We start from the raw sequence: 19,902 nt of genomic DNA on the forward strand, positions 1-19,902 counted from the left end.
TCAGCAGGACATGGGCGGGGACAAATAAGGAAGTAAAAGCTGCCTCCCCCCCCCCCCCCCCCCCCCCCGCACTCCCCGCCCAGAGGCTGCAACCGCTTGGGGTTCCTTTCCATGACATAAGGGCTTTGTTCTTTTGCTCTTCAGAAGAAGTCTTTGGGTCCCTGCCATCTTAAGAGCTATAAAACTCATCAGGAAGGTCCACGGCTCCATTCTTGAAGTCAGCAAGACCACAAACCCACCAGAAGGAACGAACTCTGGACACACTAAAAATACAAAAAAAAAAAAAAAAAAATTAGCGGGCTTGGTGGCAGGTGCCTGTAGTCCCAGCTACTCGGGAGGCTGAGACAGGAGAATGGCGTGAACGTGGGAGGCAGAGCTTGCAGTGAGCGGAGATCATGCCACTGCCCTCTAGCCTGGGCAACAGAGCAAGACTCCGTCTCAGAAAAAAAATTTTTTTGAGACAAGTGGGGAAACAAATATTAACTGTACATTAAATATTATATATAGGACCAGGCATGGTGGCTCATGCCTGTAATCCCAGCACTTTGGGAGGCCGAGGCGGGTGGATCACGAGGTCAGGACTTGGAGAGCAGCCTGGCCAATATGGTGAAACCCCGTCTCTACTAAAAATACAAATAATTAGCTGGATGTGGTGACACGCACCTGTAACCCCAGCTACTCGGGAGGCGGAGGAGGAGAATCGCTTGAGCCCGGAAGGCAGACTTCATGCCATTGCACTCCAGCTTTGGCAACAGAGCGAGACTCCGTCTCAAAAAAAAAAATTATATATAGATGATTTGATGATATGGTTAATTTTGTTAGGTGTGATAATGGTATCATTAGTAGCATGATGTCCCTTTGTCTTTAGGAATTGCCGGCTGGCAATGGGGAAGGGGTTGTGCATCCACTATTTCAGTCCCTACTACTTTAAGTCTCTTCCCAAGCTCGTTCCTCTCCCAAAGAAGTTACCATTCTAAATGCCTAACAGCTGGAAGTCCCCTCTGGTGGTTTCACAAGTGGAGTGATTTTACAGGAGAAACCCAGGTTTGGGGTTTACTATTTAGTTGACGGCATTTGTAATCTGTAAGGCTCTTCCTGCAAAGAACAGGTGTTTCCAACTATACGTGCCTGGTCAAGGACTATTTCTTGGGTTTTCTACGTTCTGCTTTTGACAGCTGACTTAACTCAGGGCCTGCCTCACTGAAGGGAGAAAAAGGAAGGCCTCGGTCCCCCAATCATGATGGCCGGGTTGTAAATACTGCCTGGGAAGGGATAATACAGCCTTTTCCATTGTGTGTGTGTTTTAGTTTTTAATTTTTTAAATTTCAAGCTTAGGCAGTGGTTCAGTGCAAGGACTGAAAAGCGCTACAAGAGAAGGTGGGTAAGCACGAGGGGTTTCAAATACAGGGATGGAAGCAGTAGAAGGAAATGTCTCTTAGGCCCGGAGGACGGAACCAAAGGGTCAATTAGAAGGGAAAGGGACCTGCGGACCTGGGGAGAGGTCACTGGGGTTCTAAGCCTTCCACCTCTGCTTCCGGAATTTCCACGGGTTTCGCGGCCTTCTGGAGCGGCGACTTGGCCACGCTTGGGGTACAGGGTTGTGGGAAGTCATGTCATCCCCTCCCCACGTGTTCCCTTGGCCATACTTTCCTGCCTCTCCACTTCCAGGCAAAACACTCCTCGGGACAGGCCTTGGGACATGTCCTAGATACACAATGGGGGCGCTGGACTTGGTGATAAGGGGCCTGCAGGAAGAAAGAGGCAGCCGTGAGAGCCGCCTGCAGATCCACGATGCATCTTAAAATTACAAATTCTGAGGCCCTACCCCAGACCTACTGAGTCAGAATACCCAGGGCACTGAGCCAGGGGGTGGGTGCCCGTAGGCCCGGCAGCACCCAGCCTGCAGAAGCTCCACCTCCGGGAGCGCTGAGCTAGGACCAGCTCCCCACGCCCCTGCCCTGGGGCTGCCGGGAGTCCAGTCCTGTTACACCTCCCGCGGCCGCGCACAGCGGCAACCCGCGCGTGCGGGGGCGCGCGCGGTCAGGGAGGGGCCTGCGGAGGCGCGAGGCCCCCGGAAGCGCCTTTCCCGGAAGGCAGGGAGGCGGCGCCGGCCTCCGGAGGCGGCCTGGGCGATGGCGGCGGAGTTTTGTCCATAACGTGGGCAACCGCGCAGCTGGAGGATGGCCTCACTCGGGCCTGCCGCAGCTGGGGAGCAGGCGTCGGGGGCTGAGGCGGAGCCGGGCCCCGCGGGGCCGCCGCCGCCGCCGCCGCCCTCACCGTCCTCTCTGGGGCCCCTGCTCCCCCTGCAGCGGGAACCTCTCTACAACTGGCAGGCGACCAAGGCGTCGCTGAAGGAGCGCTTCGCCTTCCTCTTCAACTCGGAGCTGCTGAGCGATGTGCGCTTCGTACTGGGCAAGGGTCGCGGCGCCGCCGCCGCGGGGGGCCCGCAGCGCATCCCCGCCCACCGCTTCGTGCTGGCGGCCGGCAGCGCCGTCTTTGACGCCATGTTCAACGGCGGCATGGCCACCACGTCGGCCGAGATCGAGCTGCCGGACGTGGAGCCCGCAGCCTTCCTGGCGCTGCTGAGGTGAGCGGCAGCGCGGGCCGGGCCGGGCTGGGAGATCCCCGGGGCCCGGCCTACTCCGACTCCCGGATGACCTTGGGCTGGGCTCTTCTGACCCGCCCGGGGCCTCAGTTTCCTCCCGAGCCGTTGATGCTCCGGAGGGTCGAAATCGAAATCTGTGAACCAGGACCGCTCAATCGCCAACTAAACGTTAGTGTCTTCATTAGGCAAGCGTGCGTTTTACCGTTGAAAGGCGTTTCGCATTCCAATTATGGATTGTCGCTCAGACTTCAGAATTAGACAAGTGGCAAGGATAGAGGGGCAGATCAGGTTGTCCTGATTGCCCATTTGCGAAGTTTTATGTTTTTGTTTGGGGGAAGAGAGTAGTTGAAAAATCTTGCAGGACTGATGTTTTGGGGTTATTGTCACCCCCCTCCCCCCGCATTTTTTGAGACAAGGTCTTGCTCTGTCGCCCAGGCTGGAGTGCTGTAGCGCGATCATGGCTCACTGCAGCCTCGACCTCTCCGGGCTCAGGTGATCCTCCGACCTCAGCCTCCCGAGTAGTTGGGACTACAGGCACGCGCCACCACGCCCGGCTAATTTTTTTTTATTTTTATTTTTGGTAGAGAGAGGGTTTCACTATGTTGCCCAGGTTGGTCTCGGACTCCTGGGGTCAAGCGATCCGCCCACCTCGGCCTCCCAAAGTGCTGGGATTACAGGCGTGAACCACCGCGCCTGGCCACTTTTTTGTTTTTGTTTTTGTTTTTCATTAACGTATTAGTTGTCAAGACCCAGGAAAGTAAATACCAAAACAGATAAGTGAGGCTTTACCTGCTTTGTGTTTCTACACACAAGGTCACATTTGCTTATAAATGAATCCCTCCCTTGATGTTAGAATTTGCTTGTTGGTTATTTGAGGATAGTAGATTGACATCTAATGGAAAGATGTGATTGTTTGGCATTACTAGCTTTTAATCACAGCCATCCTGTTAGGGAGGCGTAAGAATTGTTTACCCCAATTTCACAAATGGGACTGAGGCCCAGAAGAGTCAAGTATCTTGCCCAAGGTAACAAACAGCTAACTCACACTGAAGACCATGTCTGTTTCATTATACTAAGATGGTTTTAAATAGCTGCCTGAGTAGAACGTGTTGTTATTAAAGTGGCAGAGTCTTGGGTAGTACTGAAGCAAAAACAGGCAGGTCAGTGGGACAGAATTAGATACAAAGGTTCACAGTTGAATCAGAAAGATCAACAAGAAAATGAATGTAAAGTTCACACAACTAGAAACAAATAATAAGATTCCATTGACAAATGGATAAAGGACAGGATAGATAACTTAGAGAAAGAAAAAATACAACTAATTAACGAATGTTTTACCTGGCTGGTAATTAGGAAGTGCAAATTAAAAGACAGTGGTATTTTTTCCTTCCATTAATCCCACCAAAAAATTTAAAGGTAACATCTGAACAGCATTTTCTGACAAAGATGGTGGTAAAAACCCTTTTGGAAAACAGTTTGGTGCTACAGATTTTCTTTCCACACGTAAGAAGCATTCAAGTATTGCAAATTGCATACAAAAATATTTACAGCTTTATTTATAGTAGTGAGGGAAGTAGTCAGCTGTAGGAAATGGTTAAACAGTGGTAGGTTCACTTGATGAGATATAATGGAGTCACTAAATATGACGGATAGCACTTGAAACTGCACCATGATTACAACGTGAAAAGACATGGAACAAACATATACCTAGAGACCGGGATAAAAGGAAACATACAAAAATGCTAAGCAAAGTCACCTGGAGTAGTAAGATGAAAGTACCTTTTTTTCTTCTTTATTCTTTGTTTCTGATATTTTCTGTAATTTAGTTCAGTTACATTTATAAAAGGGGGGGGGACCTCAAAAGCTAAAATCCAGGTCATTTTAGTTTAAAGTTCACCAGGAGGATTGGGTATAGTTCATTTGGATTTTCTAGACTAGAAGTAGTTTTCAAAATGATCTGTGGGCCGTCTGCATTATAATCTTCTGGGGTGCTTATGAAATGTGTAGATCTCATCCTCATTATATACCGTAATATTTCGAGGTGAGACCTTGGTAGCATTTTTAACACTCTCCCTGAGTGATACTTATACAAACTAAATTTGAGAACCACAAATCTAAAACTATTTTGGGGCAATTTTTTACTTTGAAAAAAATATTGAGATTACTAGGATAAGAATGTAGAGGAAAAATACATATTTTAATATTTTCACTGAAGCTGCTAATTAGTGCTTTCCCATCAATAGAAAGTAAGTTAATTTTAGAATGTTTGAAATGTAGGACAGTGCAATTTTTTTTTTCACATTGTAAAACATTTTTTACATTTTTAAAGTTTTTTTTCATTTTTACATTTTCAGTGTGTTTTATTTTCCTGGTATTGTATTTATCCTTCAGGTTCTGGTCATTGTTCTATTTTGAAATTGATATCTGGACTGATTTCTAAATTTAATGTTGGCTGGCTGTGTAACATAGATGTTGTTTTTAGCTAATACGTGACAAAAAGATGCCTGATAGTACTTGCTAAGTTGGAAGAGCAGGTTAGTTTGGGCATACTTGTAAACATCTTGAATTAGTTAAACAATACTTACAGGCTCATGAACTTAAGTTTGAAGCCCTTAAAGAAACTGTGCACTTTGAACTGCCTGACCTTTAAATGATGTTCTTCAGTTGTTTGACAAATACTATATGCCTCCTTTTTGGGGCGCTTGTGAAACAGCGAATGGCTGTTGTAGGTGTTTGGGACACAGCAATAAACAAGAAAAAGTCCTTGCCCTCATGAAGCACATAATCTAGTAAAGGGAAACTAAAGATACAATGTCAAGTACTGATGAATGTTTTGAAGAAAAATAATCAAGTTATGAGAGAAGGAACATTCTCAGCAAGGGAACGCATTGTTTTCGGCACTAAGGATCTCCTGTTGGAGGAACACAAGAGTGAACCAGTGTGCCTTAAGCACAGTAGAGGGAAGTGGTAGAAAATGAGGTCAAAAAGATAGGCCAGACAGGATGGTGCAGGGCTTTAGAGACTGAGCGAAGACTTTTTCAGCTGGTATTTGATGGAAAGCCTTTGGAGAGTTTTGAATGAGATTGGGGAGGTGGAGGTGGTGGCAGGAGGTTGTGATCTGATTTACATTTTAAAAAAACAAACTCTTTCTGGCAGTGGTTGGAGTAAAATAGGCAGCAAGGTGATAGATGAAGAGGCTTTTGCAGTAGTCCAGGCAAGAGGCGATGGTGAATTGTACCTTGTACCAGGGAGGTAGCAAAGGACATGATGAGACATGGTCAAATTCTGGATATATTTTTGAAGGTACAACCAAGAGGACTTCCAAGACATCCAAGTAGGGTCATAGAGTAGACAGAAATATGAATTTGGAGGTGAGGGAACAGCTTGCTGAACATAAATTTGAAAGTAAGAGTGAATGGTATTTAAATAGAGAGATCAAGTGAGATTACCTAGGAAGGCATGTAGACTGTGAAGAGAGGTACAAGGATGAGCTCTGGAATCTTCAAATATGTAGAGATGTAGCAGAGAAAAAGCATAAAATGAAACTGAGAAGCAACTGTCAGTGGAATTAGAAGAGAAAGAAGGAGCATTATATTCTGAAAGTCAAGTCAAAACATTTCAAGAAAGAAGAAGTGGGAAATGTCAACTATGGAAAGTGGAAAGTGGTCAGTTATGCTCAATGCTATTGAGAGTCAGGTATAATGAAGACTTTGAGTTGATTTTTAATCTTGACAAGGTGGAAGCTATCGACAACCCTGCCAAGAGTGATTTCAGCTGATTAGAGTAGGTTAGGCAGAAAATGGGAAGTGAGGAGCTGGAGACAGTATAAACAGTCCTCTCAGGAGTTTTGTTGCAAAGGGGAACAGAGAATGACATGATGGCTGGAAGGGGCACGAGGTAAGTGTTCTTCAGTATTCAGTCCTCAGCTCTCATCCTTTCTCCCATCAACCAAAGTGAGAGCTTTACGCACTCATCCCCCCACATGTGTCTCCAAAGCTCTACTTAGCTCCAGACCCTCATTTCCAACTGGACCATCGCGAAGTAATGTTTTATGCCCATGCAGATGGACATGTTATTAATAAAAATATCTGACATTTAATGAGTACTTTTACTGTGTGCCATAGATTGTTCCTAAGCCCCTTTGTGATCTCACTTAAATTTCAGGAAAATCCTTTGAGACAGGCATACTTCTTATCCCCCTGCAATAGCTTTTGCCATATTAGTGCTATAAATAAAGCAACCCCCAAAAAGCAATAATTTATTCTTGCTTATGATTCTGTAGGTCAGCTAGGAAATGACTTCATGGGCTTAGCTCCAAATTGTAGTTTCGTTTCACTCCATTCTACACATTTCTTGTCCATTTTAGACCATTCCTGAAAATTTTACCTGCCTCTCCATTTTTTTCTGCATTGCTTCAACCAAACTACTGCGTTTAGACTTAACTCTCTCCATTCATCCTGTTAACAGTGATCTCTCCAATATTGGTATATGGTCATATAATTCCCCTGAATCTTTTAATGACTTCTTTTTACCTACAGGATGAAGTTTAAACACTTTAGCAGGTACATGAAACCTTTGTGATTTGATCTCTCTTTCTTCATCTCCTCTCCATCCACTCAGTGTTTCAACCCTAATTACTAATGGCCTTTTTCTTGTTTTAGTGCCTGCTTCTAAGGCCTCCTTACCTTTGTACTCCTCAGTCTTTCTGCCAGGGCTCCACACTTAATTACTACTCTTCAGATAATCTTCAGGCTTTACTTCCTCTATAAAAATTCCACCCACAGGCAAAATTGCACACTGGCTCATCTAATTAATCTCTCACAGCATGTTTTGGTTATCTGTTGCTGTGAAACAAATCACTGGAATACGTAGTGACTTAAACAACTTTTATTATCTTTTACAGTTGTGTGGGTTGACTGGAATCACCTAGGTGGTTTGTCGTCTATGTAGCTGTAGTCAGCAGGTGGGGTTGGACTCATCTGGAGGTTTAACTCACAGTCTGGGATGGCTGAGCCTTAAGTCTCAGGTCCTCTTCAAGAGGCTTCTTCAGCTGGTCTCTCCAGCAGGGTAGCTTGACTTCGTGGCTCATGACTCCGAGGAACACAAAAGCAGGAGCTGCCAGGCATCCTTAAGGTGTAGGTCTCAGACTGGTGCAATGTCACTCTGCCACAATCTGTTGGTTCAAGGGGCTCACACAGGGACAACCCAGATTGATCATGGGACAGATCTATGTAAGGGCATGAACACAAGAAAGTATGATTTCTTAGGGCCATCATTAGAGATTAGTTATTAGATATAAGTGCCTAATATATACTTCTGTTATTAGGACATTACTTTTTAATCATTTCAGTACCAGACTATAGTTGCGTGCTGCATAATGGCATTTTGGTGAACAGTGGACTGCAAATAAGATGGTGGACCCATAAGATTATAATACGGTATTTTTACTGTGCATTTTCTATGTTTAGATACACAATACTCACCATTGTTTTAAAGTTGCCTATAGTATTCAGTACAGTAACATCCTGTACTGGTTTGTAGCCCTGAAGCAATAGTCTATACCACATAGCTTAGGTGCGTAGTAGGCTATACCATTGAGATTTATGTGAGTGCAGTCTATGATGTTTGCATGATGATGAAATTGCCGAACAATGCCTTTCTTAGAATGTATCCGCATCATTAAGTAATGCATGACTGACTGTGTAAGGTTTTTATGGGCAAAGCTATCTTACCCATATTTTTATCTCTAGCACTATTACAGTGCCTGCTATATAGTCCCTCAATAAACGTTTTTGAGTAAAATGAACAGATAAGTAGTGATACAAAGTTTCTTACACATATCTTGTGATCATTCTTATATAAAATCAAGTATTCACCTTAGGCTTTTAAAATTTATTTTATTTTATTTTATTTTTTGAGATAGAGTTTCACTCTGTCGCCCAGGCTGGAGTACAGTGGCGCGATCTTGGCTTACCCAATCTCCGCCTGCTGGGTTCAAGCAATTCTCCTGGCTTAGCCTCCCGAATAGCTGGGATTACAGGTGTGTGCCACCACGCCTGGCTAATTTTTGTATTTTTAGTAGAGATGGGGTTTTACCATATTGGCCAGGCTGGTCTCAAACTCCTGACCCCAGGTGATCCACCTGCCTCGGCCTCCCAAAGTGCTGGGATTACAGGTGTGAGCTACCGTGCCCGGCTTTAAATTTTTAGTTAGATTAAATATAACCTAAGTTGTTTTTTTTTTTTGAAAATTATTAATTTGGGGGGAAAAATAGGACTAATTTGAGGACATGTAATAATTTTTCTGTGCTCTCGTCCTTAGAGGTTGTATATGAGAGCTTAAATGGTCACTTTAAAATACGAAGAATTGTGGTAATGTCATGTTTAATCTTTACATTTTAAAAACCTTGGCTTAGTTTTTTTTTAAATATAAAAACTCTAATAATTAAATAGAATGTAAAGGAAATGTATACATATGAATCAAGAGGATTCTTGGATTTTTAAGTAACTTTTTTTTATTAGAAATGAAAATATTTTCCCTTTTGACGTTACATAGAAACCTATGCTGAATTGTCTAGTCAATTAACGTGTATTTATTGAGACTTAAACACATGCCCATAATGTGCCTGGTACTGTTTAAGAAATAAATTAAAAATATAAGATACACAGAGATCCTTTTCTTACTGTTTATTGTCCAGTATTTATTTTTAATTTGCAGTGCACCCAAAAGAACTTAAAATGTCTTATAAGAAACACAAGGGTAAGAAATAAACTAGAGTCAAGGGTGAAGCTAATAGAAAAATGTATGCTGTCAAGCTGGGTACAGTGGCTCAGGCCTATAATCCCAGCACTTGGGGAGGCTGAGGCGGGAGGATTGCTTGAGGCCAGGAGTTTGAAACTAGCCTGGGAAATATAGCAAGACCTGTCTCTACAAAAACATAAAGCATAAAAAAAAATGAGCTGAGCCTAGTGGCATGTACCTGTAGTGTTAGTTACTCTGGAGGCTGAAGCAGGAGATTCACCTGAGCCCAGGAATTTGAAGATACAGTGAGCTATGATCGTGCCACCACTCTCCACCCGGAGTGACAATGAGACCCTGTCTCAAAAATAAACAAAATGTATAAGCTATAAACTTTTGTTGTTGTTGTTGTTGTTGTTTTTGAGACGGAGTCTTGCTCTGTCGCCCAGGCTGGAGTACAATGGCGTGATCTCAGCTAACTGCAACCCCTGCTGCCCGGGTTCAAGTGATTCTCCTGCCTCAGCCTCCTGAGTAGCTGGGATTACAGGCGCCCGCCACCATGCCGGCTAATTTTTGTATTTTTAGTAGAGTCGGGGTTTCACCAGGTTGGGCAGGCTGATCTTGAACTCCTGACCTCAGGTGATCCACCTGCCTTTGCCTCCCAAGGTGCTGGGATTACAGGCGTGAGGCACCACGCCCGGCCAACTTTGTTTTAATTATCTGAGCAGCTAATGCAAAAAGAGAAACCTGGGTGGATGTAATTATTTATAGATTAAAAACAAGGCAACTGCTTAGGAGATGCACAAATCTGATAATTAGATGAGTTTTTAAAAAAATCCTGATGAGATCCCCTCATACAGAAGACATTGCTGTAATGAAGTGTCTTCAATCTGTGTCTTCAGATGCATACTTGTTTTAAAAAATGTTCCTTGATAGAAAGCAAAAGTATATTACTGAAGTATAATTTGATAAAAGCAATATGAATGGGAGATCTCACACAAAATAATCTACAAACTTGATTCTCTCTTGTTCCTGGAGTGTACTTCCCACCGTCCTTTTAATCTTTAGATCTAATCTCAAGCAGAAATTTCTCTACAAACCTTTTCCACATCTTCCTAAGTCAAAGCCCGCATTTATAGATTCTCATAGAACCATGTATAGGTTTGCGGCACTTGTCCTGTTAAGTGTGAATCTACTCAAGGGCAAATGGTGATAAAGGCCTCACATTGCTGCTCTGTTTTACAACTCTAGTAATTTTTACCTGACAAAAATACATAAAGGCAGGCATGTAAAGACTTGTAGACTGCTACCTTGTCCTTCAAACAAAAATTTCTTTTTTTTTAATTAAAAAAATTTTTTTTAAAGTCTCACTTTGTTGGCCAGGCTAGAGTGCAGTGGTGCGATCTCCGCTCCCTGCAGCCTCCGCCTCCCAGATTCAAGTGAGTCTCCTGCCTCAACCTCCCAGATAGCTGGGATGACAGGCATGAGCCACCGTGCCTGGCCTAAAACAAAAATTTCATAGTTTTCTAGTTTAAGAAGGGAATTGAGCATGCTGTTAGCATTCTCTCTCTCTTAATTAAAATGACTATTAAGAAATTTTTAAAAAATAGTAAGTCCATTACAATGAAGAGAAAAAGAGAGGTTGGAAGGGCCAACAGAGTAGAAAGGGACAGAGAAGTTGGAAGCTGGTTGATGGATGAACTAGAGTAGATGAATCTGGAGCCCAGAATCCAGAGCTTTCAAAGCTGCAGCGGAGCTGGAGCGCCTTTCCTGGCAGAACCCCCACAAAGTTCTTGGCTAGCAGTTGGAAGTAAGGAGGGTGGAAATGAGAAGGTAGTGCTAAAATATGGAAATTAATTTAAAGCCTGTGTATAGACCATCCCCTTAGCCAGCTGTCCATGACAATGGACAGGCTTTTTGAGATAAATTGAACAAACTGCCTGAGAAGAACTGGGACTGCTGGGTATGGCTTTGGGACCCCAGGGTTAAGCTCTCTTCCAATGGCTTTGAGGGGTCCCTGCCCTAGGGCTGGCTTCCCACTCTAATGCCAGGTGCCAGTCAGCAAGCCTCCCACATACACAGAGCTCCCAGCCAACATTTCTGTTTTGGAGATAGTATTATCTTGAAAACAGACCAGCTGCTTAGAATAGTGAAGTTGGAGACGGAGTTTAATCATCTGACATATAAGGAAAAGCAGAACGTGAATGACAGAGACCAAGAGAAACACAACAGCGGATCCTCAAGGAAACAGACGAGAACTTTTAAAACTTTGGTTAATGTCATCTTGGAGACTTCAGAAAGTTTTTGCGTTCATAAAACCAGCACATGGTGCTGTGGAGAAAAAAGGAATGATCAAGAAAGAAGCAAGCATTCTTAGAAATTTAAATGTGATTGCTGTAGAGAAAAATAGGAAGGCACCAGAAGATAATGGCAAGGAAATCTTCCAAAATGCAGAGGGAAATAATGATAAAAAATATGAGACAACATACAGATAAATAGCTAATATTTACTGAGGCAATTTTTTTTGTCAGGCGTTATTCAAAATGCTTTGTGTTTTAATTTATGTTAATCCTCACAACCACATTATGAAGTAGGTGCTCTTATTCTCATCTTTTTAGAGAGGCAGGCATTGATAATAAGTCACATGGCTCGCAAGTGACAAAACAAGCTCAAACCCAAGCAGTCTATTTCCTCTTGGCCTTACTGTATGGCACTGAAAACAGTCAGAAGCCCTGAAATGGTGTGTTATGGTAAACAGCTCTCTTGTTTCCTCAGCCTTGGTTTTCTTATTAAAATGCAGGGAATAGCACCTTCCTTCTATGTGAGAGGATTAAATGAATTGGCATTTGTCATACGGCAGACACTCAACAAATGGTAGCTTTCTCTCTGGTTTTATTCATTCCCCTCTCTTTGGCCATGAGGGACTGTGCCTTACTTAGCTTTTAATTCCCTGTATTCATCACAGAGTTTGCTACATAATGTCAAGTGAGCATTATGAGGGTGATACAGTTGACTGAGGAGTCTCTAAACGGAGTGTTCAGGGGAAAAAAGTATGTAAGAACAATGTGATCCTGAAATACAGCACCCTTGCCTTTGAAAATGAGATATAGGGGAGTATACCTCCACTTGAGATAGTTGTAAAGATAACTGATCAGAGGAGTGCCAGGATTTGGTTAGGGTGGGGAGTGAGGGGGACGTAACAGGCTAGCGTTTTCATTGTGCATTGTGATTATGGCCATAGGAATAAAGTGAGGAAATTGAAAGGTAGAAGGTAGGGACATGAAATAGAACTTAACTTTCATCACTCACCTCAGTGTAATAAGAGTATTCTGAAAGAAGATAATGGGTTTTCTTAAACCTGTATTTTACAACTTGGGTCCTGGAAATACAAATATAGTAAGTGTTCTGGGAGTGCATATCTAAAGCTACTTGGGTCTGAGTCTTCCGGGCAAATGATTTGAAAAAAAATTTTTTTTCTAAAGTGTTCTTATGTCTTTAAGTATCACCAAAATGAAATAATGGTTCTTGCCGGGCGCAGTGGCTCACAGCTGTCATCCCAGCACTTTGGGAGGCCAAGGTGGTCCTGAGGTCAGGAGTTCAAGACCAGCCTAGCCAACATGGTGAAACCCCGTCTCTACTAAAAATACAAAAATTAGCCGGGCATGGTGGCATACTCCTGTAATCCCAGCTACTCAGGAGGCTGAGGCAGGAGAAGCTCTTGTACCCAGGAGGTAAAGGTTGCAGGGAGCAGAGATCACACCAGTGGACTCTAGCCTGGGCGACAGAACAAGACTCTGTCTCAAAAAAAAAAAAAAAAAAAAAAAAGGCCAGGCACAGTGGCTCACACCTATAATCCTACCACTTTGGGAGGCCAAGGCTGGTGGATCACCTGAGGTCAGGAGTTCGAGACCAGCCTGTCCAACATAATGAAGCCCCGTCTCTACTAAAAATGCAAAAAATTAGCTAGGTGTGGTGGCGGGCGCCACTCAGGAGGCTAAGGTAGGAGAATTGTTTGAACCTGGGAGGTGGAAGTTGCAGTGAGCCGAGATCACACCATTACACTCCAGCCCGGGCAACAAGAGTGAAACTCCGTCTCAAAAAAAAAAAAAAAAAAAAGGAAAAAAAAAGAAAGAATGGTTCTTTTTTTTTTTTTTTTTTTTTTTTTTTTTTTTTTTTTTTTGAGAAGGAGTCTCGCTCTGTTGCCAGACTGGAGTGCAGTGGCGCAATCTTGGCTCACTACAATCTCTGCCTCCCAGGTTCAAGCGATTCTTCTGCCTCAGTCTCCCGAGCAGCTGGGATTACAGGTGTGCGCCACCACACCTGGCTAATTTTTGTATTTTTAGTAGAGATGGCGTTTCACATGTTGGCCAGGATGATCTCAATCTCCTCACCTCGTGATCCGCCCACCTTGGCCTCCTAAAGTGCTGGGATTACAGGTGTGAGCCACCGCGCCTGGCCGAAATAATGATTCTTAATGCCATACTTCTCCAGGAGCCTCAGCTATCTTAAGTGTAGCTGAGAACTGGGCAGTAAGCACAAGGGTCTCTGAGGAGCCACAAAAAGGGGCCTAAAAGTGATATGTACAAGTTCAAGTATAGTTTAACAAGAACCACCCAGGTCTTCACTGAGAATCTTAGCTTTTTCTCATTTTTTTTAATTTCATTTTATTATTTACTTATTTTTGAGACGGAGTCTAGCTCTGTTGCCCATGCCACCATGCAGTGGCACGATCTTGACTCACAGCAACCTGTGCCTCCCAGATTAAAACGATTCTCCTGCCTCAGCCTCCCGAGTAGCTGGGATTACGGGCATACACCACCACGCCCGGCTAATTTTTGTATTTTTAATAGACTGGGTTTCGCCTTGTTGACCAGGCTGATCTCGAACTCCTGACCTCAGGTGATCCACCTCAGCCTCCCAAAGTGTTGAGATTACAGGCGTGAGCCACCATGCTCGGCCTGTTTTTTTAAATTTTAAGTTCCGGGGTACATGTGCAGGATGTGCAGGTTTGTTACGTAGGTAAACGTGGCAATGTGGTTTGCTGCACCTATCAACCTGTCACCTGGGCATTAAGCCCAGCATGCATTAGCTATTTATCCTGATGCTCACCCTCCCTCATTTTTCTCAGTTCTATAAAGCTGATTTATCTCTCGACCTACCAGTTAGAAGCAGTGAACTAGGAGGAAGGCAACATTGGGCTGCTGGATAATATTTTTAGAGAAAAATTGGACCTAAATACTACAAAGTATGTAGCAAGATGGAGTCATTTAATATAGTATTAAGTTGCTTTATTCCTCCCAAGCCCCAGTACTCTAATCTGTGGTCATTATGCTAATTCTGGGATAACAGTGAAAGGTTAAAAGATGCCCAGAATAAGAAGGTACTATTATCAAGAAATCAATGAATATTTTAACATCTAGAGATGCGACTTTAGCCACCTGCAGATTTACTTAAGTGGACATCTTTTGATGAGGGAAAGATAAGTGAACCACTGTTGTCCTAAGGAGCAGTGGGGTGCTAGAAAGAACTCTGAGGATGGCTTGGAGACATAGATTTGTCTCATGATTAAGTAATAATATTAATAATCCTCAGGATTAAGTAAGAATAAAATGAGATGATGTATGTGCAAATGCCCTGTAGATTGCAAAGGCTGATGCAGATTTATTTTTATTTCAATAGTTTTTTAGGAACAGGTGGTTTTTGATTACATGGATAAGCGCTTTAGTGGTGATTTCTGAAATTTTGGTGCACTTGTCACCTGAGCAGTGTACACTGTACCCAGTATGTAGTCTTTTATCCCTCACTCTTCTCCCACCCTTCCCCCCGTGAGTCCCCAAAGTCCATTATATCATTCTTATGCCTCTGTGTCGTGATACAGATTTCAGAATATTTTTCAGTTTGCTCATTACGTTTTAAAATATTCTCCCAGCACTTTGGGAGGCTGAGGTGGGAGGATAGCTTGAGCCTAGGAGTTCAAGACCAGTCTGGGCAATATGGTGAAACCTGTCTCTACAAAAAATAAAAAATTAGCCAGGTGTGATAGTGCAAACTTGTAGTGCCAGCTACTTAGGGAGCTGAGGTGGGAGGATGGCTTGAGCCAGAGAGGTTGAAGCTGCAGTGAGCCATGCACTCCAGCCTGGAATCGATCAAGACCCTGTCGATGGATGGATGGATGGATGGATGGATGGATGAATGGCTGGGTGGGTGGGTGGGTGGGTGGATGGATGGATGGATGGATGGAAACATAAAATAAAAATATAAGTAAATACTCCTCAGAAATTTAACTGTGATGGATTGCTTATCTAAAACATTACTGACCATGTCTGCAAATATGCCAATTGTTTTCCAGATTTCTATATTCAGATGAAGTTCAAATTGGTCCAGAAACAGTTATGACCACTCTTTATACTGCCAAGAAATACGCAGTCCCAGCCTTGGAAGCACACTGTGTAGAATTTCTCACCAAACATCTTAGGGCAGATAATGCCTTTATGTTACTTACTCAGGTAAGTAAATGTAGCTAAGGTATGTATCATTGTAGTTTTAAAATTGAGTAAACTATATATGGGCATTTAATATTTCCTGGAGAATTCTAGATTATAATTTTAAAGTATATAAAATGATTTTTATAATACAAATCAGGGAAACATGTCAGATATCTAAGATTTTAGAATTGAAAAGTGTATTAGAGGCCATGGATGGTGGTTCACGCCTGTAATTCCAAGACTCTGGAATGCTGAAGCGGGTAGATCACTTGAGGTCAGGAGTTCAAGACCAGCCTGGCCAGCATGACCCCGTCTCTACTAAAAATACAAAAATTAGCCGGCTGTGGTGGCGCGGGCTTGTAATCCCAGCTACTCAAGAGGCTGAGGCAGAAGAATCGCTTGAATTGGGGTGGCGGGGCAGACACCCTGGGAGACAGAGCGAGACTCCATCACAAAAAAAAAGCATGTTAGAGTTAATACGGTGCTGAATCATATAGGTGAAGAAGCTAAAGCCTTATATATATAAGTGGGGTGTTGTGACTCAAGGTTAGATAACTATTTAGAATTGGAGTTGAGATTGAGATCCAGTATTGTTTCTACTTATGATTGAGAGTATGATAGCATGAAATTTTATGAATGTCTTTGTTCTCAAATTTTGCTGGATCTGGAATAAAGATGGAATATTTCAAGTTCTGAAAAGTTCTAAAATTAACGATCTTTGGACCTGTAATCTGGAAACTTGCTGATCTACTCCTGGAGGAGTTAAAGTTTTAGGTTTATGTGAAATATTCTTTTTCTGACATTTTTAAGTTTTCACTAAGTATAGGATCCATATAGAAAACTACATAGATTGTGGCTGGGCAAGGTGGCTCAAGCCTGTAATCCCAGCACTTTGGGAGGCCAGGTGGGCGGATCACTTGAGGCCAATAGTTAGAGACCAGCCTGGCCAACAAGGCAAAACCCAGTCTCTACTAAAAATACAAAAATTAGCCGAGCATGGTGGCACATGCCTGTAACCCCGGCTACTTGGGAGGCTGAGGCAGGAGAATAGTTTGAGCTTGGGAGGTGGAGGTTGCAGTGAGCCGAGATTGCGCCATTGCAGTCCAGCTTGGGTGACAGAGGGAAACGCTGTCTCAAAAAAAGAAAGTACATGTATTCTAAGTGTATAGTCTAATGAATTTTTACAAACCGAACACAACTGTGGAACCTTTAACCAGTCCTTAACATATAGTATTTAGCATTTGTTATATGTGTGTAATCTGAGCTTTATACTTTGTATATCAACAGTTTTTTTCTTTTTAGACAGTGTTGTAATCCTATGTAAAAATTGTTTTTAAAATTCTAAGGTGATAAAATATCCCATTTGACATTAGTACTGGAAATAATTATTGATGGCCCCTAGCTCAACCCTCTCATTTTACAAATGGGAAAATTAAAACCTGGGGTAATTAACTGCCTTTCCAAACCCTCATAGGCTAGGTAGGGCCATGGCCCAGAGCTCTTGTTTTCCAGTTCAGTGTTCATTCTATCATTTAGAAAATGTTTGGTACCAGCCGGGCGCGGTGGCTCATGCCTGTAATCCCAGCCCTTTGGGAGGCCGAGGCGGGCAGATCACGAGGCCAAGAGATGGAGACCATCCTGGCCAACATGGTGAAACCCCGTCTCTACTAAAAATACAAAAATTAGCTGGGCGTGATGGCACGTGCCTGTAGTCCCAGCTACTCAGGAGGCTGAGGCAGGAGAATCGCTTGAACCCGGGAGGCAGAGTTTGCAGTGAGCATAGATCACACCACTGCATTCCAGCCTGGCGACAGAGCGAAACTCCGTCTCAAAAAAAAAAAAAAAGAAAAAATGTTTGGTACCTTTTAAAAACATCTTCTCTCATGAGGTATTTGTAGTTACAGAAGAAAGAACATTCTGATGTCACCTCTTCTTGGACATAATTATAGAACTCCAAGTATGCCAGACCCCAAGCTATCCCCTTTACATATATTATGGCACTTACTCCTCACTATGATGCTGTGATGTAGTTTAATATTATTGTCCCTTTTTTTCTTTTTTCTCTTTTTTTTGAGGCAGATTCTAACTCTGTTGCCCAGCCTGGAGTGCAGTGGTGCAGTTCGGCTCACTGCAACCTCCACCTCTTGGGTTCAAGCAATTCTCCTGCCTCAGCCACCTGAGTAGCTGGGATTACCAGTGCGTACCACCACGCCTGGCTAATTTTTTTATTTTGGTAGGAACGGGGTTTCCCCATGTTGGCCAAGCTGGTCTCGAACTCCTGACCTCAAGTGATCCACCCGCCTTGGCCTCCCAAAGTGGTGGGATTATAGGCGTGAGCCACCGTGCCTCGCCTATTATCTCCTTATCCTCTTTTTAAAGATGAAAAATGGAAGCTTACAGAAGTTAACGTCTTATTACACTAGACAGCAGTGGTAAAACTAAGGTCTCACCTAAAATCGATAGTTGTGAAGGTTTAGTGATACTGATAATAGCAGAATGTACTGGGAGCTGATTGTATGCCAGGCACCTTTCTCAGCACTTTGTGTACATTAATTCATTTAATCCTCACAATAACTTTATGAGGTGTAGGTTTTCAAAGTAAAGGTTTTCTTATTATCACCATTTTTAAGTAAGGAAATTGAGGCACAGAGAGGTGAAGTAACTTGACCAAAGTCATATAACTAATAAGTGATATCTCTGTATTTTTTCTTCTTTTGAATTTGTCATTAAAATCTAATAAATAAGTTGATATTCATAAGATTCTTTATTGTCCAAGGAGTTTTAATGCATGTAGAGACGATCACTTAACTACTTTTATTTTAAAGGTGAGATATAAATTCAGAAACCAATAAACTAAACTTTGGCAATTAAAATGCAGATACTGGTTCAGTAGGACCAGAATAGGGCCTCAGAGTACATTTCTAACAGGCATTCAGATGACACCAGTGTTTCTGGAGTACATGTTGGGTAGCAAGGATTAACAGGTGTCACTATGAGAAAAAAAAAAACTTTTCAGTATCTTATTGGTCTGAGATTCCAGTATTACATTTTTCACTGGTGGGGTCATGTGAATTAGCCCATAAATTGTCATGTGAAACTTCTTGTTCCTGCCAAGTGAGTCATTTGAACTGAGCATGTTCATTTACTTAAGAGGGCGTTTGCCAGCTTCTCTCTAAAGCAAAGTGCCAGTATACTGTACCAGCATGATTTATAGAGGGAAAAACACTTTTTATGAAGTGTTATCAAAGAGAATGCCAAAGTCAAAGTCCGTTTTGAGAAAATTTATTTTACCCTAAATAGCAGCAGTAGATTCCATAGGAAATTTGATATTGCCTGTGTAAGGAGTGACAGACATTTGCTACCCTGAATAAGATAATTTTTATAGAAAATTGTTTTTCCTAGAGTGAAAGATCAATTTTTATATGAACGCCAACTAAAAATATAGTTGAGTTGGCCAATTAAAATGTCTTTTGAGGCTGGGAGTGGTGGCTCACACCTCCCAGCACTTTGGAAGGCGAAGGTGGGCAGATCACGGGGTCAGGAGATCGAGACCATCCTGGCTAACACAGTGAAACCCCGTCTCTACTAAAAAAAAAAAAAAAAAAAAAAATTAGCCGGGCGAGGTGGTGGGCGCCTGTAGTCCCAGCTACTCGGGAGGCTGAGGCAGTAGAATGGTGTGAACCCGGGAGGCGGAGCTTGCAATGAGCCGAGATCACGCCACTGCACTCCAGCCTGGGCGACAGAGCGAGACTCCATCTCAAAAAAAAAAAAAAATCTGTTGATATTAGAATTTCACTTTATAAAAATGTACTACTTCATAACTTGAAAATGTATAACTGTGATCCTAGACTAGATGCCGTAGTAGAAGGAAAAATATTATTAAAAAACGTTGGGGCAAGTGACAAAACTGAAATACAGCCAGTGGATTAGGTAAAGATATTGTATTGATGTTAAATTTATCAAAATTAATTACTATGATTATGTAAGAGAATATCCTTAATCTTAATCTTAGGAAATTTAAGAGTAAAAGCCCTTCAAACCTGATGGCTCACACCAAAAATCCCAGCACTTTGG

The 19,902-nt window shown here is 42.8% G+C and overlaps 1 protein-coding gene across 1 annotated transcript in view; it reads left to right on the forward strand.

Annotated features, from left to right (window-relative positions):
* Positions 1-1,970: 1,970 nt before the first annotated feature.
* BTBD1 (BTB domain containing 1) overlaps positions 1,971-19,902 on the forward strand; it is a 53,869-nt gene continuing 35,937 nt past the window's right edge. Inside the window, exons 1-2 of the mRNA XM_001160707.8 lie at positions 1,971-2,587; positions 15,693-15,849. Of these exons, the coding sequence (XP_001160707.1) occupies positions 2,181-2,587; positions 15,693-15,849 (564 nt within the window). The 5' untranslated portion in view covers positions 1,971-2,180. The remainder of the gene's footprint in view (positions 2,588-15,692; positions 15,850-19,902) is intronic.

The sequence above is a fragment of the Pan troglodytes genome, chromosome 16 (assembly GCF_028858775.2).
Source record: "Pan troglodytes isolate AG18354 chromosome 16, NHGRI_mPanTro3-v2.0_pri, whole genome shotgun sequence".
NCBI lineage: Eukaryota > Metazoa > Chordata > Mammalia > Primates > Hominidae > Pan > Pan troglodytes.